We start from the raw sequence: 24,001 nt of genomic DNA on the forward strand, positions 1-24,001 counted from the left end.
CTGCTCTGATCTTTATTGCATTTTACTTTCTACTGACTTTTGCTATGCTATTGCTTTTCAAGTTCCATGAGGTGTAATGTTAGATTATTTGAAATATTCCTATTTCTTGATGTAGGCATTTATTGCTATAAACCCTTCTTATCGAAACTTTTGCCATGTCTCATAGGTTTTATCGTGTTGTATTTTGACTTTCAATTGTTCCAATAATTTTTTTTGATCTTCTGCTTAATTTCTCCCTTGACCCAATTGCCATTCAGGAGCATGTGGTTTAATTTCCATGTGTTTTCCCAGTTTTGAAAGTTGTTATTATTGATTTTCAGTTTTATTCCTTTGTGGTCTGATAAAATACTTGAAATGATATCAATTCAGTTAAAAATCTGTTGAGCATTGTTTTGTGTCCTAACATGTGATATCCTGGATAACCGTCCATATGTTCATGAGAAGAATATGTATTTTGTAGCTGTTGGATGAAATGTTCTATAAATACGTGTTAGGTCCATTTGGTCTAAAGTGCCATTTCAATTCAATGTTTCTTTATTAATTTTCTGTCTAAGTGATCTAATGCTCAAGCGGTATGTTGAAGTCAGCGATTATTATTGAATTGGAGTCAATCTCTTTCTTCAAATCTAATAATATTTGCTTCATGTATCTGAGTGTTACGTGTTGGATGCATACATGTATAGAATTGTTATATCTTCTTGCTGTACTGATCCATGTATCATTATAAAATGACTTTCTTTTCTCTTTTTACTGTTCTTGACTTAAATTCTATTTTATCTGAGTGCAAACACTCCTGCTCACTTTTGGTTTCCATTTGCATAGAATATATTTTTCTATGCCTTTACTTTCAGACTATATGTGTCTTTACAGATGAGATAGGCTTCTTGTGGGTAGCTTATAGTTGGGTCATGTTTTTTTATCCATTAAGGCAGTCTGTATCATTTAAGTGGAAAGTTTAATTTGTTTACATTCAAAGTTATTATTGAAGTATGAGAGTTTATTCTTGTCATTTTATTCACTGATTCCTGGTTGTTTTGTATATCATTTGCTCTTTTCTTTTACTCTTGTTATTTAGCATTGTGATTTGGTGGTTTTCTGTAGTGGTAATAATTGAGACCTTTCTCTTCTATCAGTGGGTTTTATATGTCCGTGTGTTTTCTGATGGTAGATATCATCCTTTTGTTTCCACGTGTAGACCTTCCTTAAGTATTGTTTCTAGGGCCAGTGTAATAGTAATTAATTCCCTCTGCTTTTCTTTCTTTGAGAAAACAATGTATTTCTCCTTCATTTATGAAGGATAACTTTGCTAGGTATAGTATCTTTGGCTGCTAGTTTTATGTTTCAGAACTTTGAATATATCATCCTATTCTATCCTGGTCTGTAAGGCTTCTGCTGGAAATCTGCTGTTAGTATGATGAAATTTCCCTTCTAAGTGGCTAGACACTTTTCTCTTGCTGTTTTCAGAGTTTCTTCTTTGCTTTGACGTTTGACAGTTTTACTATAATGTGCCTTGGAGAAGACCCTTTTCATTACATCAATTTGTGGATCTATAAGACTCCCATGTCTGGATGTCTAAAATCTCTTGCTAAACTTGTGGAAGTTAGGTTATTATTTCTTTGCATAGTTTTCTCTCCCTTCAATATTGTCTTCACCTTCTGAAACATTGAAAAATTTGAATATTTGGTCACTGTATGGTGTCCCATGTGTCACATAGACTTTGTTTATTTTTTTTTATTATTTTATCTTTATTTTTGTCAGACTGGTTTTTGACAAAAGACCTACATTCAGGTACTAAAATTCTTCTTCTTGATCTAGTCTATTCTTGAACCTTTTGACCTTATCTTTTTCTTTTTTTTTTTTTTTTTTTTTTTTTTTTTGAGGCGGAGTCTCGCTCTGTCGCCCGGACTGGAGTGCAGTGGCCAGATCTCAGCTCACTGCAAGCTCCACCTCCTGGGTTTACGCCATTCTCCTGCCTCAGCCTCCCGAGTAGCTGGGACTACAGGCGCCCACCACCTCGCCCGGCTAGTTTTTGTATTTTTAGTAGAGACGGGGTTTCACCGTGTTAGCCAGGATGGCCTCGATCTCCTGACCTCGTGATCCACCCGTCTCGGCCTCCCAAAGTGCTGGGATTACAGGCTTGAGCCACCGCGCCCGGCCTCTTTTTATTTCATTCAATGATTATTTTTAGTTCCAGGATTTCTGCTTGGTTCTTTTTATAATATCTATCTCTTCAGTAAATTTCTTTTTCATATCCTGAATTGCTGTTCTGATTTCTTTGTATTACTTATCTGTGTTCTATTGTTTTGTGTGTGTGTGTGTGTGTGTGTGTGTGTGTGTGTGTGTGTGTGTGTGTGAGCAACATGGCTGTTTATTTCACCTGGGTGCAGGCAGGCTGAGTTCGAAAAGAGAGTCAGCCCTGTGTCCTATTGTGTCTCATTGAGCTTCTTTAATATCATTAGTTTTCTCTGATTTTACAAATTTCTTTTTTGTTGGAATTCGTTGCTAGAGAATTATTGTGTTCCTTTGCTGGTGTCATATTTCTTTGCTTTTTCGTGTTTCTTTGTCTTTTACATTTATATCTGTGCATCTTATATAAAAGCCGCTTGTATTAGTTCGTTATCATGCTGCTAATAAAGACATACCTGAGACTGGGCAATTTATAAAGGAAAGTGGTTTAATTGACTCATAGTTCAGCATGACTGAGGAGGCCTCAGGGAACTTAGAATTATGGTGGAAGAGGAAGTAAATATGTCCTTCTTCGCAAGGCAGCAGTACAGAGAATAATGAGAACTAAGCCAAAATGTAAGCCTCTTATAAAACCATCAGATCTCATGAGAACTTACTCACTATCAGGAGAACAGCATGGGGGAAACCACCCCCATTATTCAGTTACCTCCCAGTGGGTCCCTCCCACAACACATGGGGATTATGGGAACTACAATTCAAAATGAGATTTCAATGGAGACGTAGCCAAACCAATATTCAGGCTTCTAGATGGCAAGCTCTGGCCCTGTGGTGGCAGAGTTAGGTTGGGTAGGCTTGTACTTATGTTCCCCCATGGGTCATGACAGTGCACCCAATTTCAGAGGGTTGAGTGATGTGAGTTTATGTCTCATGCCACTGGATACAAGGGGTTGAAAGCTGAGATGGTCAATATGATCCGAGAAAGTGTAGGATACATAGTGACTACCAAACTGTCTTCTGGGGAGCCTCTTTTTTTTTTTTTTTTAAAAAAAAAAAAAAAAAAAAAAAAAAGACAAAGTTTTGCTCTGTCTCCTGGTCTGGAGTGCAGTGACATGGTCATAGCTCACTGCAGCCTCAAACTCCTGGGCTCAAGCAATCCTCCCACCTCAGCCTTCTGAGTAGCTGGGGCTACATTTGCCACTACACCCAGATATTTTTTTGTTTTTAAGATGGTCTTACTATGTTGCTCAGGCTGGTCTCAACATCCTTTCCTCAAGTGATCCTCCTGCGTCAGCCTCTCAATTAACTAGGATTACAGGTAGGAGCCACCATGCCCAGTTGGGAAGTGTTAATTGTTGCTCCAAGATCAAACTTTTTTGTAGTGGAAAGGATGCTGAATTTTGTCAAATGCTTTTTCTGTATCTATTGAGATGATGATGGTTTCTGTTTCTTTATTCAGTTAATATGGTGTGTCACATTTATTCATTTTGGTAAGTTGAACCATCTTTTCATCCCAGGGAGAAATTCCACTTGACCATGGTGACTATTTTGTGTGCTGTTGAATCTGATTTGCTAGTGTTTTGTTGAGTGTTTTTGCATCTACCTTCATCAAGGATATAGGCTTGTAGTTTTGTTTTCTTATATTGTTATTGGCTGACTTCAGTATCAGGGTAATGCTGGCCTTGGGTGAGATTTTTAAAAATATTGGTATTTATTTCTTGTTTAAATATTAGATCAAATTCTGCTGTGAAGTAATGAAGTCTGGGCTTTTCTTTGATGGGAGATTTTTTAGTATTGATTCAGTTTTATTCTTTGTTCAAATTTTCTTTTATTTTTCTTAACTTTGTCCTCGTAGAGTCCATGTTTCTACGAATTTGTCAATTTCTTCTAAATTATCCAATTTATGAGCATAAAGTTGTTCATAGTACTCACTTATGATCCTTTGTGTTTCTGTGGTATCTGTTGGAATATCTCCTCTTTCATTTGTGATTTATTTGAGTCTTATCTCTTTTTTTTCTTAGTTGGTCTGGTCTGGCAAAGGGTTTGTAAATTTTCCTTATCTTTTCAAAAGAAAACTTATTTAGTTGGTCTTTTCTATTCTTTCTAATCTCTATTTTATTTACTTCTATTCTGATCTGTATTATTTCCTTCCTTCTGCTAACTTCATGCTTCGTTTGTTCTTCCTTTTCTAGTTTCTTGAGATAACATTAAGTTGCTTACTTAAGAACTTGTCTCTTTTGTAATGCATGCATTTATTGCTATAAACTTGCCTCTTAGAACTGCCTTTGGTGCATCCCGTAAGTTTAATATATTGTATTTTTATTTTCATTTTTACTTGTCCGAGGATATTTTTAACTTTCATTTTTAATTTCTTCCTTGATCCATTGGTTGTGCAAGAGTGTAATGTTTAATCTCCATATATTTGTGAATTTTCCAGAATTTCTCCTTTATTAATTTCGATTTTAATTCCATGTGGTCAGAAAAAAATACTTGATATGATTTCAGCCTTCTTAAATTTATTAAGACTTATTTTGTGGCCTATCATCTATCCTGCAGAATGTTCTGTGTGCACTTGAGAAAAATGAGTATAATGGTGCTGTTGGATGAAATGTTCTGTATATAACTGTTAGGTCCATTTGGGGTAAAGGGTTGTTGAAGTCTGTTCTTTCTCTACTGATTTCTTGTCTAAATGAACTATCCATTGTTGAAAGTGCAGTAGTTAAGTCCCATATTATTACTGTATTATAGTCTATCTCTTCAGATTTATTAATGTTTGTTTTATACATTTAGGTGCTCCAATGTTAGATGTATATATATTTTAAATGCTCATCTTTTTAATGAACTGACCCCTTTGTTACTACATAATGACCTGCTTTTTCTCTTTTTCCCAATTTTGACAAAAAGGAGGTCATTCTAATATAACAATTATATAAGCATAATCACTCCCACTATGTATTGATCTAAACTAATACAAGCATAATCATTCCCATGCTCTATTGGTTACCATCTGCCTCTCATTCCATAGCTTTGCTGTTAGTCTGTGTATGTCCCTAAAGCTAAAATAACATTTTTGGAGGCAAAATATTGTTGGATCTTGTTTTTAAATCTGTTTATACACTCCTTTAACTGTAGAATATAATCTCTTTGCATTTAAAATTATTGTGGATAGATACGGGCTTACTATAGGCATTTTGTTAATTTTTTACTGACTGTTTTGTAGTTATTTTGTGCCTTTCTTCCAATCTTACAGTCTTTCTTTGTGATTTGTGTATTTTTGTAGTAATATGCTTTGATTCCTTTCTCTTCATATTTTGTGTATCTGCCAGAGGTTTTTCCTTCTAGTTATCATGAGGCTTACATAAAACATCTTAAAGTATTCTAATTTAAGCTGAAAGTACTTTAACTACAATTGCATACAAAGACTCTATGCTTATATTTCTACTCCCTCACACATTTTATGCTATTGATGCAATACTTTATAACTTTTTATCTATTTATATTGTGTACGCTAACCTGTCATTTATAGCTATAATTGTTTAAGTACATTTGTGTTTTAACTATTATACTAATGAGTGATTTACACAACACCTTTATAGTTTCGGTATATTCTCAATTTGAGTATATATTTACCTTTACTAGTAAGCTTTATATTTTCATATGTTTTTATATTTTACTTATTTTCCTTTTATTTCAACTCAAAGAATTCCCCTAAGCATTTCTTGTAAGGCCAGTCCCATGATGATGGATTTCCTCAGCTTTTGTTTGTCTTAGAATGTCTTGATCTCATTTTTCATTTCTGAAGGACTGTGTTGCTGGGTGTAGTATGTTTTGTTCACTTATTTTTTAGCGCTTTCAAAATGTCATGCCACTCCCTCCTGCTTGCAAGGTTTCTGTTGAGAAGTCATGTGTAGTCCTATGGGAGATCCTTTTTATGTGATAAGTTTCTTCTCTTTTGCTGCCATAAAGCTTCTTTGTTTCTGACTTTAATCATTTGGTTATAATGTTAAAGTCAGAAACAGAGAAGCTTTAAGGCAGCAAGAATATTGAGTTTATCTCTATTGAGTTTATCTTTCTTGGGGTCCTTTGAGGCTCCTGAATCTGTATGTTCAAATCCCTTCCAAGATTTGGGATTTTTTCAAACAGTATTTCTTTAAATAAGCTTTCTATCTTTTTGTCTCTCTTCTCCTTTGGATAATCTCATAAATTTTATATTTGTGTGTTTGATGGTGTCTCATATGTCCCTACACTTTCTTCACTCATTTTTGATCTTTTTTTAATTCCTCTAATTAGCTAATTTCAACTAATCTTTCTTCAGATTCACAATTTCTAATTTTTTGCATGATTGCATCAGCTATTCAAACTTGAGTTTTTCAGTTCTGCCATCGTATCCTTCAGCACTAGGATTTCTGTTTGGTTCTTTTCTGCAGTTTCTATTTTTTGTCAAACTTCTATTTCACTCATGCATTGTTTTCCTTATTTCTTTTAAATGTCTGTCTGTATTTATTGAATTTCTTTGAGTTTCTTTAAGATGAGCATTTTGAATCCTTTTTCCAGTAATTTGTACATCTCTATTTTGATGGGGTTGGTTAGTAAAACTTTAGTTATTTTGATGGTGTCATGTTTGCTTCATTCTTTGTTATTCATGTAGGTTTGCATTTCTGTCTGCATTTGAAGGAGCTAACTCCTCTTTCACTCTTTATAGAACAGATTTGACGAATTAAAATTTTCTCCTAATAGGTCTGCAGGCTGATGAGATTACCTCTGGGCTCATGATTGAGTGGCATTGGATGCAGGTCTTGTGCCTGATACTGGGTCTACAGTGGAAACTGCAGTTGGCAGGGTTGTTACCAGAGGCTTTAGTTGGTGTGGGTCTCATCTGGTTTCTCGGCAGATTGGACTGTCTCCAGGATCTGGATCTTTGGGTCTGGCTCCCGGATGATGAAGGTCTGCTTCAGGATTCACTGATTGCAAGTCTTTTACCATGTGCAATGATGGATATGGCTTCCACTGGGTCTCTGGGAGGGCTCCTGTTGAATAACTAAATTAGTACCTGACCTGGCCATACTGTACAGGTTGGCTGAGATGGGCTTAAATTGAGACACAAGATTGTTTCAGGATATAAAACCAAGGCTGACATCTTTAGCCCTATCTCTGGGGTCATGAATAGGTATGTGTACAGTGGTTTCCTGGGTGAGCAAGCCTGCTTTCAGACTGCAGTTTAAAAAGGTGGGGGCCAATTTATAGGGCCATGTAAAGATCCACAGTGGGACAGAGGTGAGGGATTCAGCCTGAATGGGCACTGTGGGACATGCCTTCTTGTGAGTGCCCGAGCAGGCCAAGCTTCTCTCAGTCTGAAGACAAAAGGGTTCTGGACCTAAATCCAGTGCCATTTGAGGATTCACTGTGGAACAGGGGTTGGCAAAGCCTGTCAGGCATGTCTCCTGGTGGGATTCCAGCTGGACAGAATTGCTTCAAGACCATAGCTGGGAGGGACTGAAACTAATCTTCAGGGCTATTTTTAAATCTGCTATGGAACTGATGTTGACAAGCCTGACCCAGTGGCAGTAGGGGGTCAGAACCCCAGCAGATCCCTATGTGGTCAGGATTGCTCATAGACTGCATCTGAGAGGGGCTAGAGCTGAGATTCAGGGACCAGTTAGGGTCCCTTATGGGATGAAGGCCAGTAAGCCTGTCTAAGAGCATCTCTAGCAGTTCCTTGAATGTTGGAATAACTTCAGGGCTGTGACAGGTCTGGTGCCTAGAAAGGGTCCTTTCAGGATCTGTTATGGGATGGAGGTTGTCAAGACCATTAGCACTGATGAGTTTTTCAGTTCTCAATGTCACCCTGTGCCATTGAGATTGTTCCCAGGCTGCAGTTAAGAGCGGCTAGAATCAAGATTCAGGGCCCCTTCATGACCTGCTGTGGGATGGAGGCTGACAATCTTTAGTGGCGCAGATGGATGAGTCTACCAGCAGTTCTTATTATGGATGGAATTACTCCCAGGCTATGGCAGAGAGGGGTGAGAGCTGAGATAGCGCCCCTTCGTGATCTGCTGTGGGACAGAGGCTGCAAGCCTGTCCTGGTGGTATAGATGCGTGAGTCTCCCTCTAGGTCCCTGTGTGAGAAGCACTAGGCTAGAATTACAAGTAAAGGGGGCTGGAGCCAAGTTACAGGATAGCTTTTGGGTTCACGGACAAAACTGATGGCAACAAGCAGATGGGTCTATCTGTGAAGCACTAATGAGCATGATTCCTCCTAGCCCTTTGGTGGATGCTTTCAGAAGCAGGCTTGAGGACAAAGGGGACTGTAACTAAGCTCTTTGGAAAATGGGGTTATTTATGGGTCTGAAGCTGGGTCCACAATTGCTGGATCAGCCACCTAGGTGCAGATCTGTACCCTGAAAATAACAATCCTAAATCTTTGACTCTGCTGGGGTTTCACAACCTCATACCCCAATCCAAGGGCTCCCACAAAGAAATTTTTGGTCATGAATGGGTGCAGAATTATGTTTTTTGTGTGGGGTAATACAGGCGGGTGACCACCTATTCTGCCATCTTATCTTATCCCCTAGATATCTGTTTTAATCCTATTTACCCTGTTTGTGAGGGAAGGATTTCATACCTCAAGAGATACCTATGGAGACAAACACACAGACCCTACATTGGACATATGAGATTGATGCATATTTATTAATCGTATACACTTACAGCCCAGAGGAGGGAGACACCACACACCATGCAGGACCACATAGGGGCTGCATTCGGGGTAAAAAGTGAACAACCATGGGTATGGGATGCAGGTTTGGTAATATCAAGAGGGTAGAGTACTCGTTGGTACTCAGGAGGATGTGATTGGCTTGTTTGAATAACTCCACAGGCTGGCATGGAACTGAAACTTCTCAGTAGCAGGAAGAACATGACCTGATCTATTTGATAAGGCAGGTTCTTTGGCTAGGAAACCTTATTTGCAGGAGCAGAGTAGGGAAGAATATTTACTGTAGGGCTATTTATACCCCTTTCAGATGCCCTCAGCTATGACAGAAGCCAATAATATTGGGCCTTAATCTTAGGACTTCCACCATAGTATATTAATGAATCTTAGCTATAGGAAGGGAAGAAAGATATGAAAATAAAGCTATAATTGGTTTCTTAAAAGTTGCACTTATTTTCAACAAGAGACAGGATTTCTGGTATTTTCGCGTGGTACAATGACCTTGCCTTTGTCTGTACTTAGACAAAATTATTAAGTGGCCCTACTTTGTCTCATTTTGTCATGGTCTCACCTGAGGTTGGTATTATTTCCAGTAGGGGAATAAAATGGCATAGCTCCGAGAGCTGGGCCAACTTCCAAATCTCAGAGGCTGCTATTTTTTTTTTTTTCTTTTTACAGTTAAAAGGGCCTGCTGGTGCTGGGAAGCTAAATTAGATGGGTTGGTCAAGGAAAGTTTTCTGAAAGAGGGATATCAAAGCTCAGCCTTTACCACTAATAAGGAGTCATCCACACAGAGAAGAACTCAGGAGAGTAGAGACAGGAGGGGAAGGGAGACAACCTGTGGGAGAGCATTCCTGTCTGAGGGAAACAGCAAGTATGAGCAAAGAAACATTTCATCACACCCAAGAGATGTGAGAAAAACCATCAGGAGCATGGCTCTTTGCTTCAGTGCTCTCTAGGGGTTGGATATGGGGGAAGTATCAGAATCTCAGAACATGGGAAGTAAACTTTTGGAAAGCCTGGAAGTGATTCTGATACAGTGGTCCTCCCAGACAGATTGTCCCTCACTGCCTGTACCCTTCCCTCACAGATTTAGTTCAATTATATAGACCTTATATGAAAAACCCAATACTAATTGATACTTTAATATGGCCCTGTTTAACATACAACAAAATTGCTTGTCCAGGAATGTTTTACCAACATCCAGGGAGATAGATGAGGTTGTTACCTAGGGAATGTGCTGTCAGTGGCAGAAGATCAATTACCCTAAATATAATTTTGTTTTTTCTCTGGAAACTAGACTGTAGTGACTTTTCTAGACCATCTAAAATATATTTGAGCAGGGTCTGCATTTCCATTCAATAATGAAGCATTCCTATGATATGATTTTTATCATTCCAACCATCTGTTCATATCCAGTTCATGCATTTGAACACCATTGCAATAGTTGGGTTGAAGACACCATTGCTACCAACTGGGAATTTAACATACCAACACAGGAAAATATTGACGATGATAAACAGCTCAGAGAATAATGGTTACAAGCATGGACTCTGAAGCCAGACAGCCTAGGTTCAAATGACAACACTACCACTTTCTAGTTGTATCCCTGTTGGGTACATTACTTAGCTTACGTGCCTCAATTTTCTCGCCAACAAATTGGGATAATACTAGTACCTACCTCAAAGGTTTATTGGGAAGAATAAAATATGTAGTAATTTCTTAGACTTGGCACAGGATAACACTATGTAAGACCTAGCTTTGTAATGATGATTACAACTGTGTATTGGAAAAGACAAAAAAAAAAAAGGTAATTCATACCATATTTCGATAGTTGATGAGTTAATTATGTACTAACCAGTATATGTAAATGTTCACAGATCTTATTGAGGAATAATTTCTATCACTTATGGTTCTACATAGGGCCTCTCCTCTTGCTACAATGTCAGTCACATAATGAATCAGTTTTTAGCAAAATCTGAAACTACACATTTAATTTAAAATATTTTTTTTCCTGTCTGCCTGATATGTCTGATTCATTCAAGCTTACTGTAGATAACAGTTTTAATACATTCTGTTACTGAGCTTTTTGGACTTTGCCTAAAGAATACACTAAGAGTCTCAGATCTTTAATTGAAGCAACCGTATTTAGTACCACTGAAATAAGTGTGATAACAGCTTGATCATGCAAAGCTTGACATGAAGAAAACACCTGCCTGGTGTTAATAAGATACATGAATTTCAGACAACAGAAAACCAAAGAAAATTACCACTTTGTCTGTCTTGATAAAATACCAACAGAGTTCTCATTCTTTTCATGATATTCAGAAGTTTATTTGAGTTTCTATGAAATGTGAACAGAAAAATAACATGGATTATGGGCTCATGGCGGATGAGGGGTTTTAAAATATTGCTGAATTTTTATACATACTATCAGATTTACTAAGACAAAATAAAAGAAAAAATAAGGAAAAAATAAATACTTGTTTTGTTCTGGATATTCATTAGAACAAACCAGAGTGATCTGAGGATGAATTTCAAGTATATGAATAGGCCTGGATATATTGGACATTAGTGTAGACACACATACCCACTTCTTCTCTTTTTTTTTTTTTTTTTTTTTTTTTTTTTTTATTGGCCAGCCTGTTAATGAGGCCAGTTTAGCCAAATGTCCCGCTCTCTTAAGGTTCAGGGTCTCAATAGAAATACGTTGACTGTTCCTATCAATTGGCACTTTTATGCATAAGAGAAAATGTTTTACTTTCACAAACCTACTTTAGTTGTTTAAGAAAAGGAAAAATCTTAATAATAATAATACAACAGTCATTAAAGGAATAACTTAGTGCAGATACCATCTTCTGATAATCACCCCTCAGAGTCTTGATTCTAGGCTGTAACATTATCAGAGTTTGCACTGGTCACCAAACAGCTTTGACATGGTATTACCTAAATCATTGCATTATTACAAGCAGAACTGAAAAACTACAACCTCTTTTTTTTTCGGTGAAGTAAGGAAATTCATCCTCCAACAGGTTGAGAGCATCATTAAGAAAAAAAGAAAAGATTATTTGTGTGTTTGTTGCCAAATGTATACAAGATTGATAAAACCCCGATATCATATGCACTGAATTGTCACTAGTTTTTGTTTGTTTGCTTCTTTGCTTGTCTGTTTAACATACACAGAATAAATTACCTTGTTAGACTGCTTTCTATTTCTAATGAACATGTGTACATATAATTTTTTGGAAGCAAAGTTATGCCTTTTTTCCCTCCTAGTTATTTATTTTACCTAAAAAATTTTAGTACCTACACCAAAAGGTAGCTAATATTCATGCATAGTCAGCATTTAGTTGACTGTGATAAATTGTCAAAAGAAAGGATAATTGAAATCATTACACTGCAAAATCCAATTCAATACTCTATGTTTAAACTTATATTGTGTCTTAAAGTTGGCCATAACTGCTAATAGACCAACTGAAGATATTTTAATTTTAATTTCTTTCATCCTTCCAAAGATTTTGATAACTTAAAACACTGTGTGAATAGTACTTTACAGTTGCTAAGCACTTTGACATAAATTGTCACTTTTGATCTTCCCACTATCCTTATGGGAATGAGAGGTTATAGAATTATGAAAGATTTTATTATTCTCACTTTATATATTAATAAATTGGAAATCAACCATCATGTTTTTAAGGAAATGCAGGTAATCAGCTCTAGAAAAATTAAAAGTCTAGAATTTCAAAGTTTGTGGAATGTATTGCATTGCACTGAGAAAACCCATTACCTTTTGTCCACAATAACCCATCCTGTCTCCTTGCTGCCCTGTGTCCATGTCATTCTCTCTACTGTTTCTGGATCTTTGAATGTTTTTCTTCACTTCCCTTCCCTGCTTTACGCACCCTGTCTTGAATGTCCCTGCTTCTCTCAAATATCTAAATCCTGCTCATCTCTCAAGGTCTAGCATAAGTTCCATCTCCCCCAGGAAGTCTTCCAGTCCCCACTGTTCTTAATTAACAATTATAGCATTTACAGGAATTTATTAAGTTCTTAAGTGTTTCATATATGTTCATCTAAATTCTCCTACCAGATTATAAGCACCTGAGAGCAGAGACCAAGTCTTATACTTCTTTGAAACTCACAACATTCTAGCACTGCATATAGATATAATAAATGCTTGCTAAATATTTGGTTATTGTTTAATTACCCAACAGAGACAATGCTGAAACACATCTCATCTTCTTTATCTGCATTTCTATCCATGTGGCTTGTAATTTAGCCTGTATAATCACTTACTATGGTAGAGTTCAGTGTGGATTTTTTCAATATGTTCATACATTGATTGACCCTAACATTAATTTCTAACTGTCAATGACACCCAGTCATATAACCTAGAGGATCAAATTAACTATACATGCCTGATGGATTCCCTGAATAAACATTTGGGTCATATATCAGCATTGAGAACAGGAACAGGAGACATTATGCTGTGATTGCGTTTCTATAGAATTATATTAGCATTACCCATTCTGCTAGTCATAATTTCTCAGCAGATCAGGGATATCTATCAATAGTATTTCCTGTGATATAGCATATGAAAATGCATTCCATTCTTCATTGGAAGTGTTGCTGATCAAGCATATTATCCTTATAAACTTACTTTTTAAGAAAGAAATGTTTATGTGAAAATAACATACTTGAGTCATTATGTGCAAAAAGGATGTCACTGTATGACAGTTTGACTCTGAAATGTAAGTGTTCGGTTTAATCAAATAACTGCTTTTGTTCATATTTTAAGGTGAATTTGGAGAAGTCTGTAGTGGACGTTTGAAGACACCAGGGAAAAGAGAGATCCCAGTTGCCATTAAAACTTTGAAAGGTGGCCACATGGATCGGCAAAGAAGAGATTTTCTAAGAGAAGCTAGTATCATGGGCCAGTTCGACCATCCAAATATCATTCGTCTAGAAGGTGTTGTCACAAAAAGTAAGTTACTGAGTTTCTTCATTACTTCTTTCACACACCTATCTCAGTTTTTTTAAGAAAAGGAAAAATCTTAATAATAATAATACCACAGTCATTAAAGGAATAACTTAGTTCAGATATCATCACTGCCTCAGAGGCTTGATCCTAGGCTGTGGCATTATCAGAATTTGCATTGGTCACCAAATAGCTTTGACATGGTATTACCTGAAAATCATTGCTAACATAACTTGAAGTAATGAATCAAGAGTAAAGGGTTATTATTTTTATTTTTGATTAACAGAACAAACACTTTCAGTGTTTTGGGTCAGTAAGGTAAAATATTTCTGTTTAGAAATAAATGTCATATACAAATATAAAATGCTTTACCTGGAGTAAAACTTATAAACAAAAATTCTGCATGGAACCTATATAAATGGCATTAGAAGTAAATTGTTATAATTTATATCAAATGAAAAAAGTGTACAATTCCTCAAGTAAAAATTCTTCTTTTACAGAAATAACGGAACAAAGTTTAATTCTTTGAAAGGAAATGTTTTTAAAAATCCAAAATTAGCAATATACTCTAAGAAATAGATTGCTATATATTCACTTTCATTTGCATAATGATAGGGCATAAAATATGACAATATTTTCTCATTACTTTATTTACGAAGAATTATAACATATAAAATCCAATACAGATTTGGCCTTTTAAAAATAACTCCAATCCTTGAGAGAGGCATTTTTCTTTCATAAAACTAACATTTATTTTAAAATCATTTAAATAAAATTGAAACTTTATGTCATATTTGGAAGCAGAAGAGTATAAAAGCTTACAAAAGAGATGTAATTGACTTTGTGTCTGAAACTCCTAAGTCCTTCTCACAAGGCGTTGTCCAACATGCTGCCCAAAATGAATACATTACGGACAGCTACAAAAGTTTGGAAGACAGAAAAGAATGCTTCTGATGACAGATGTTGCAGCGGACTATGACTTTAGTGGCCTTCATGAGGCCTTTCGGTGTTCATGTCGTTGTATAGTTTTTTCCCATATTGATTCTGGGCTTTTCTATGTAACAAACCTTGGCCAATGCGACATTAGCAAGTGTGATGAAAGTGAAGACATCTTATATGTTTGTACATTGGAGCTTGTCCTCTTGCAACACTCTTTCCTGGAACCCAGTCTCTATGCCTACTGAAGGCAATCCATCAGATGAGGCCACATGCAGTACTGCAAAGAAGAGAACTGAGGTGATCCAGCCGATATCCACATCTGAACTCCAAGCAGAATGTCAGCACTGAATGCAGCCTTATGAGTGAACCATCTCAGGTGTTACACCTCCACCACCACTGCTATTAGATAGCTGTAGCTGTGATCAACATCTTGTGCAGGAAAGGAATCATGCACCTCTGTCCCATCAACCCATAAATCATAAAAGATGATTAACATTGGTTGTTGTTTTAGACCAGAGTTTCAGATGGTTTGTTGCACAGCAATAGATAACCAAACAGATGGACCCCAGTTAGAATTCTGCTCCTGCCACTTAAGAATTATGCAGCTATGGGTAAATTATTTAACATCTCTATCCTTTACTTCCATATCTGTAAAATGAGATAGGAATGCTGTAAGAATTAAATTTGTCAATGTGTAATACATTTAGCACCCTTTTTGAGTCACTGTAAACCACATTGAATGACATTCTTTATTGGGACTGTATGTGCTAGCACTTTATACATATATGTTACCATTTCATTCTCACAGCAACCCTGATATCATTATCTACATTTTAGGGATGAGAAACGAAGTCTCAGGCAGGTTAACTAACCCACATAAGGACCTTTAACCTACAATATGTGGCATGACTGGTGTTCAAAATGAAGTCTGTCTCACTTTAAAACCCACCTTTTTTTTTGCTTTTGCTATATCCCTTTGAATGGGTTTTATACTTTAATTATCTTATTTGAATTGAACAACATTAAATAAATAACAATTCGAATTAAATAACGTAATTCTGCCTTTCAAAATAGGAAAAATATATTGGGGTAGAGTGATGTTAATTGCCCCTAAAATATAAAATTTGGAAAGAGCCAGCTATGCCGTAATACCTGGTAAAGATTATGACCTAAAAGACAGAAACAGAGAGACAGAGAGAAGAAATAGATGTTAATTTTTTTTAATATATTCTGACTTCCTTGTTATTTATTTAACGTGAACATTTTTAAGTTATTCCTTCTGTATTATATATCTCTGGCAGGCAAAAGATAATTTTAAAGTTGGGTTATGAACCTTTGCAGAGCATTTTAAATCACAATTTAAGCATGATGTTGAAGTCCTCTGATGTGTGTTTATGCATGAAACATCTGGAAATGTGTGTCCAACAACAAACTAAAAGGTTTTAAAAGTGTCATATCTTTATTTTCTGACTTTGATAAATCAAGCTATGTCTTTTTCCTGTATTCCTATGTGCTTTATTCACATATTCTTATATGTGAATTACACATCTATCCTTTCTCAATCACACACGCACACACACACACGAAAAGGAAAAAAAGATGTATATCCCTGTGAAATAGTGGGAATCATTTATCCTACATCAACTAAATATGTTTGATAAGATAGTCTGTGGTACTTGCCTGCCAGTTTGAAATAGTTTATTTCACTTAAGTATCCAAACAACCAACAAAAGATTTCTTTACAACTCTAAGAATCTCATCTAGAAATGAGACCAGCGACCTCCACTTAGCCACATTTATATGATCTACAAGTCAAGGTTTTTGTTCCATTTCTTAAATAAAATAAAATAAAATAAAAATCTCATCTCTATTATAGGAAAACTGATTGAGAAAGGATAGATTCAGTATATTGTTGAGTGGCAATCACCACTATAGCATTAATTTGTTAGAGTGAGCCCCATATAGGGTGGTGTGGAGCTACCAAGGTGGGTGGTAGAGATGGAGAAAGGAATAATCCTCATAAAGATAAATGGGCAGGTTAATATTGTTATCATCTGGACTCAAGGGCTATGGGACTGTTAGAAGAAAGCCAATAAATAAATGAGTGCCTCCTTCCCATAAATTCATGGTAATTGTTCCAAGATTACCCTTAAGAAGCTAAGAGATAGCTAGCAATTAATGCTCCCAAAGGACTACCCATTGCATAAAAGATAATACTGATGAAGACAAAGATGCAGAATAGGCTTATAAGGGCATATTTGTGGAGTATCCTGGGATTCTGAGAAATAAATTCATAGACTCTCAGTTGAAAGTAACTCAAAATCTAGATCAAAATCTTCATCAGATTCTTTTATAAATTCTTTATATGCATTTTTTTTTATCTCATATAGGATTTATCTCTGAGAGATAAGTGTTATAAAGTTCTTGAGAAAACTTTGGCTCTCTTTCATATTTGAGCGTTATTTTAAACTTGAAAATTAAATGATTAAAAGCTGTATTATACAAAAAGTGTGTCGGATAAGAGTTGAACCTATTTATTTGATATGCATCACAATTTCATTAACCTGTTAAGATACAAGTGATATAAAAAGAGATTGACATATAACTATATGCTTAGTACATACTTTTTCTCCAAGAAGCAAATAGAAGCCATAAGTTAGAGAACAGTCTTGTAGCCATTAGTAGCACAGATAATAGCAATTTGTAACAGATAACATATGCATCAGTGTCATTAACTATATAACCAACAGAGAAGGAGCTATGGTTCTATAAAAAGACAAGAATTGTGGTTTGATGATGAAGAAATACTGTGCAGTAACCACACTTCAGAATACTGGGCCCTGCAGTTTGAATTTATGATGATGGAAGAACCAAAAACAGAAGAAATGAAGTGCCTACCTCCCAGATTAGAGAGCAACAACTAAATTTAGATATGCCAACTGTATCTAAAATAAACTCTAAATCCAGTAAAGAGCAATAGAAACCAATCAGGGTAGCAAACAAATTCCCAAACATAATTTCATTTCATAAAAATATTCCTTAAATATTCCATGAGACAGTATTGAAGTTATAATAGAAAGTGCTGCTCTTGCTCAAAACCCCTTTAAATACTCGGGAATATTGTGGGTTCCTTCTGGAGAGGCATAGTGGGTCAACATGGGATCTGGGTAAGAGAGCAGATTCAAGCCAGCCAAATACATTTTAGTACTTGCACAAAAACTGCTTCTCTGGTTCCAGAATTTTGTTCTGCTTGTTAAGTAATAGACATTCCCCAAAATTTCTACTACTCTATTACTGTATTAGCTATGACATCTGCTGTTCTACCTGCTTATATTTGGGCCAGTCACTTTGGGCCTTAATTTTCATCACCACACACACAAAAAATTGAAAAGTGCAAATTAGGCTAGAAGACAATAAAGGTCACATCTACCTTTAATATTTTGTTATTCCTTTTTTTTTTTTTTTTTTTTTTTTTTTGGTTTTATTTTGTTTTGTTTTGAGACGGAGTCTCGCGCTGTCGCCCAGGTTGGAGTGAGTGGCGCGATCTGTGCTCACTGCAAGCTCCGCCTCCCAGGTTCCCGCCATTCTCCTGCCTCAGCCTCCCGAGTAGCTGAGACTACAGGCGCCTGCCACCATTCCCGGCTAATTTTTTGCATTTTTAGTAGAGACGGCGTTTCACCATGTTAGCCAGGATGGTCTCAATCTCCTGACCTCGTGATCTGCCCGCCTCGGCCTCCCAAAGTGCTGGAATTACAGGCGTGAGCCACCGCACCCGGCTCCATTTTGTTTTTAAAAGAAGAGTTACGAGATGTTGGTGAGTTTGTGCCAGTGATAACTTATCACTCCACCTCCAACTTTATTATAACTTCAGGTGCATATTGATGATCCAATAAGGAAATAGAAAAGTTCAGGAAGAAACAATCAAAGAAAAAAGTATCTTCAATAAAGTTTTCAACTTATAATTTGTAAAGTAGAAAAGTTATAGGTAAAATTTTTCTGTAAGTAAAATCAAGGTGGGGATATGTGTAATATACATTGTATGGCGTAAAACATTCTGTATGTCTGATTTTACTAATACACATTAGGTTTTTTACCTCTGAGGTTCAGTCCTCTGCTAATTAAGGTAGGTTAAGAGTTTATTGGTTTTTGTTCTTCCCCTCACACCCAAGAAACATTTACTGAGTATGACCAGGTATTAGACCCTATTGCTGATTAAAACCTAGTGATAGAGAAAAGAAGGCTCAGTGCTCTTGAGAAACTCATTTGTTGGTGCCAGTCCACTAGGAGCAACAAATAAGTATGTCATTATTCCCCAATATGGTGTGGTATGTGCTGTTTTGGCTGTAATTATTCAATAATTTTTTAATTTATTCATTCAGCAAATATTAATTTGTGTCCATTTTTCTAGTCATCTTTTTTCTTTTTTCTTTTTTCTTTTCTTTTCTTTTCTTTTTTTTTTTTTTTTTTTTTTGAGGCAGAGTTTCACTCTGTCACCCAGGTTGGAGTGCAGTAGCATGATCTTGACTCACTGCAGCCTCCATCTCCCAGGTTCAAGTGATTATCCTGCTTCAACCTCCCAAGTAGCTGGGATCACAGGTGAACGCCACCAAGTCCAGCTAATTTTTGTATTTTTAGTAGAAACAGAGTTTCACCATGTTGGCCAGGCTGATCTCGAACTCCTCACCTCAAGTGATCTGCCCACCTCAGCTTCCCAAAGTGCTGGGATTACAGACGTGAGACACAGCGCCTGGCCTCTAGTCACTGTTAATACAGTAATGAAAAAAGACAGAGCTGTCTGCTACAGGAGACAAAAAGAAATCTAAATATTTAAATATAACTTTAGGTAAAGAGCAAAAACCTGAAAGCAGGGAGGAGGCAAACCATGGCTAGGTGTGATAGAAGAGTATTTTAGAGAGAGGAAACCACTAGTTCTGTACTTTTATTTATAAATATTTATTTATTTAAAACAATACATATTTTGGGGCGGGATAATTAAGGCTTTGCAAATATCCTATTTCTCCGCAAACTTTTGTCTGCTAATTTTATCATCCATAATTTTCTTTTGTATTCTAAAGTTGATTTTCTTATTTCTCTCTTGTCCTCTGTATTTGTCAATTCGAATTCTCTACAGAAGAGTTGTATTTCTGATTGTTCTATAAATGGAATTATGCAACATGTAGCCTTTGGATTTGGCTTCATTCTCTTAGCAGAATGCACGTGAGATTCATCCACATTTTTTTGTTGTTGCGTAGCATTCCTTTGTACGCAAGCACCCTAGTTGGTTTTTGTATGCAGTGGTTGAAGGGCACCTGGGATGTTTCCAGTTTGGGTGATTATTGATAAAACTGATATAAACAATCACGTACAGGTTTTTATGTAAACATACACAATCATGCGCCACATAACTATTTTATGTCAATGGCAGATCGCATATACAGTGGTGAGACCATCAGATTATAATGGAGTTGGAAAACTCCTATCACCCAGTGACATCCTAACCATCCTAAAATCGTGCAAAGCATTACTTGTTGGAGATGATGCTGGCGTAAACAAACATACTGCACTGCTAGTTATGTAAAAGTTAAACACATACAATTATGCACTGTACATAACACTTGATAATGATAGTAAATGACTATGTTACTGGTTTATGTATTTACTAAGTATACATTTTATCATTAATTTCAGAGTGCACTCCTATGTATTAAAAAATGTTTACTATAAAACAGTACGTGGTTTTACGCCAGCGGTGTCCTCAGGCATCATGTGTTTACTGCCTCTTGTTTGCATCATATTCTCTTGTTTTATTTAATCTTGTGTGGTTTAGTTCGTCATGGCCCCTAAATGTGCAAAATCCACTGCTAATGTTGCCTAGAAGAAGCCACATTGAGTGACTGACCTGGAAACAACACTATAGGTCATTAAAAACAAGAAAATTGGAAAATCATTGATAATTGTTGTTCACCAGTCAGGCATGTCCCATTCCACCATAGCTATGATCTTGAAGGATAAGAACATGTCAGAATCTGTTAAAGGATCTGCTTCACTGAAGGCATCAAGACGAACAAAACTTGGCCGGGCGCGGTGGCTCAAGCCTGTAATCCCAGCACTTTGGGAGGCCGAGACGGGTGGATCCTTCTCAGGTCAGGAGATCGAGACCATCCTGGCTAACACGGTGAAAACCCGTCTCTACTAAAAAAATACAAAAAACTAGCCAGGCGAGGTGGCGGGCGCCTGTAGTCCCAGCTACTCGGGAGGCTGAGGCAGGAGAATGGCGTAAACCCGGGAGGCGGAGCTTGCAGTGAGCTGATATCCCGCCACTGCACTCCAGCCTGGGCGACAGAGCAAGACTCCGTCTCAAAAAAAAAAAAAAAAAAAAAAAAAAAGACTAACAAAACTTAAAGAGGGGCCTATATCAGATGTGAAGAAACTTCTAATGATTCTGGATTGAAGACCAGACACAGAAGTGTAGCCCTCTCGACACCCTGGTGATCTTGGCCAAAGCAAAAAGTTTGTTTATGATGTTGAAATAAAAGGCTGGTGGGCATGGTGGTACACACCTGTAGTCCCAGCTACTCAGGAAGCTGAGGCAGGAGAATCGCTTGAACTCAGGAGGCAGAGGTTGCAGTGAGCAGAGATCATGCCACTGCATTCCAGCCTGGGCAACAGAGCAAGACTCCATCTCAAAAAAAAATTGCTGGAACCATGTATGTTGAATTTCCTGCTTGCTCTGGGGACTTAAAAATTCAAGAATCATTGTTTATTACATATGTAAAAGTGAGCGTGAATGGTGAGTCTGTGAGTGTTCATGTAAAAGCAGCTGAAGAATTTTTGAAAACTCTAGATAAGCTGATTGTGGAGGAAAATTATTTGCCAAAGCAAATCTCCAGTATGGATGAAACCTCCCTATTCTGGAAACAGATACCAGAAAGGACTTTCATCCATAGGAGGCCAAGTCAATTCCAGGTTTCGAGACTTTTAAGGACAGGATAACAGTCTTGCTTGAGGGAAATGTTGCAGGCTAAAAATCGAAACCCTTTATGATCTGTCACAGTGAGAACCCCAAAGCCTTCAAGGATATCAGTAAGCACAGACATGCAATTTACTACAGGGGCAATAAGAATATGTGGATGACCCAGTTCCTCTTCCAAGATGCCCTCCTGATTTGCTATGCCAGCAAAATAGAGAAATACTGTGTGGAAATAATATACCTTTCAAGATTTTGCTTATTGTTGATAATGCTCCCGCACATCCTCTTTTTAAATTTGTGATGTTCATCCCCATATTAAAGTGGTGTCTCTTCCTCTACACACCAAATCTTTAATCCAACTAATGAGTCAAGGAGTTAATAGCTTTTAAGGTCTACGACCTGAGAAGGATCTTTGTTCAGGCTATTGCAGCAACCAAGGAAAACACTGGGAAGACACTGATTCAATTCTGAAAGAATTAAAAGATCTCTGACTGCATTGAGAGCCTTAATTGGGCTTGGGATGATGTCACCAAGCTGTAAATGAATGGTATCAGGAAGAAGATACTCCATAATAGAGGGGGAAATCTGTGTAATATTAAGATGGGGGTATAATAAGATGGTGAAACCATGATCTGTTGAGGACATAATTTATTTTATTTATTTTGGTGCCTACCATATTGCTAAACACACATTAAGCAATAAGTACATATAGATGAAGGAAAATTTCAGTAAAAGACAGAAAGGAAGGAAAGGAGAGAGAAAGAATGAAAAGAAAGGAAAGAAATAAGGAAGGAAAGGAAAGAGGGAATCTAATTTTTCAAGGACTTCAAGCCCGATTCTAAATTTTAACACTTTCTAATGTCAGTCACATTTATATAAAATTAGAAGCTCTTCTCATTGTATAGAGATACTTCTGCAATTTCTCCTACCTCTGTGCAGCAATCATATTTTAGGTGTGTTTCTCCTCTAAACTTTTAACTATCTATATTGTAATTATTTAGGTACCTACCTTTCTATATAGACCAGAATCAGCTTGAAAGTAAGACCACAGCTAATTCATCTTTATATTCCCCCACATTATCTAGTCTGTATCTTATATTTCATAGCATTCAATCTTAGTTATGAAATGAATACAGAAATACAGCACAGTATTCTGTTTTCTGGGCCTGAGAAGTAAAAGTAGGCACACGTTAGTCCACTTGTGATTGAGATAAAGCAACAGAATGATATAAATTCATTGACATTTTCATTAGGTTATATCAATCACTGTTGATATGTTTATTCATTTTTCACTCATCACAAATGTCAAACAAAGACATCAGTGATTTTTTTCCTCCTCTCATTTACACGCAATTGCTGTTTTGGGATTCTTAGCCCTGAAAGTAATGTATTGACCTTTCCCCTACACATTAACGAGCATGATGCGTTTGAAATAGGTTCAGTTTTTATTCTAGCATAGCCATATATTATATATAACATGCTATTGTATTTAGTATGGCTCTCCATCAATACAATGAGCTATAGCACCTCTGTGACTTTGTCACTATTTTATATACCTAATGGCTGAACTATTCCATTACACTGAAATGATAGTACACAAAAATGCCTTCCATTAGCTACAGTTTCTGTGATTTAATGATTTATTTAATGTAGACTATATCTCATAGTAAGAAATTTCAGGACATTCCCTGGGGAATACCAGTCTGGAAAGGAAACACAAGGCTACTGGAGGGACTTGAGCAAAGAAAAAGGCCACTTAAAGAGAAGAAGAATCAAGAGAGAGTATACCGAGATTTCTTAGTTTATTCCAAAAATTGAGAAACTAGTTATTTCCCTAAAAGAGGATATATCATTAATGTAATTACTTCTTATATGTTAGCTAAATAAAGTTGCTAAAACCAAAACAAAAGCTTCCCTCATGTTAACTGTAATGTTCCAAATTATTCCTTTTAAATGAAACAATGTTCCTAGGTCATAGAGTTGATTGCTAACAGACTCAGAAAATATTTCATGCATGCTACCTGCACGTAGAAAATGTGGAAGGCTGTGTTTATCAAATGATGAAAAGTTTTAATTATATAACATGTAAATGTACTATTTTTATAAGATGAAACAAAATAATGCTACTGGTTCTTTGGTATAGTCTCCATATCTTTGCTACACAAAAATTCTTAATTGCTAAGGAGGTCCAGCCTTCAGTCTAATTACAGGCATCCAC

General features: G+C 36.5%; 1 protein-coding gene across 2 annotated transcripts in view; it reads left to right on the forward strand.

Annotated features, from left to right (window-relative positions):
- EPHA6 (EPH receptor A6) overlaps positions 1–24,001 on the forward strand; it is a 955,335-nt gene that overhangs the window by 714,890 nt on the left and 216,444 nt on the right. For both annotated transcript variants that reach the window (XM_030938295.1, XM_030938296.1), the window contains one exon: positions 13,695–13,880. In XM_030938295.1, the coding sequence (XP_030794155.1) occupies positions 13,695–13,880 (186 nt within the window). The remainder of the gene's footprint in view (positions 1–13,694; positions 13,881–24,001) is intronic.

Source organism: Rhinopithecus roxellana, chromosome 1, assembly GCF_007565055.1.
Source record: "Rhinopithecus roxellana isolate Shanxi Qingling chromosome 1, ASM756505v1, whole genome shotgun sequence".
NCBI classification, from domain to species: domain Eukaryota; kingdom Metazoa; phylum Chordata; class Mammalia; order Primates; family Cercopithecidae; genus Rhinopithecus; species Rhinopithecus roxellana.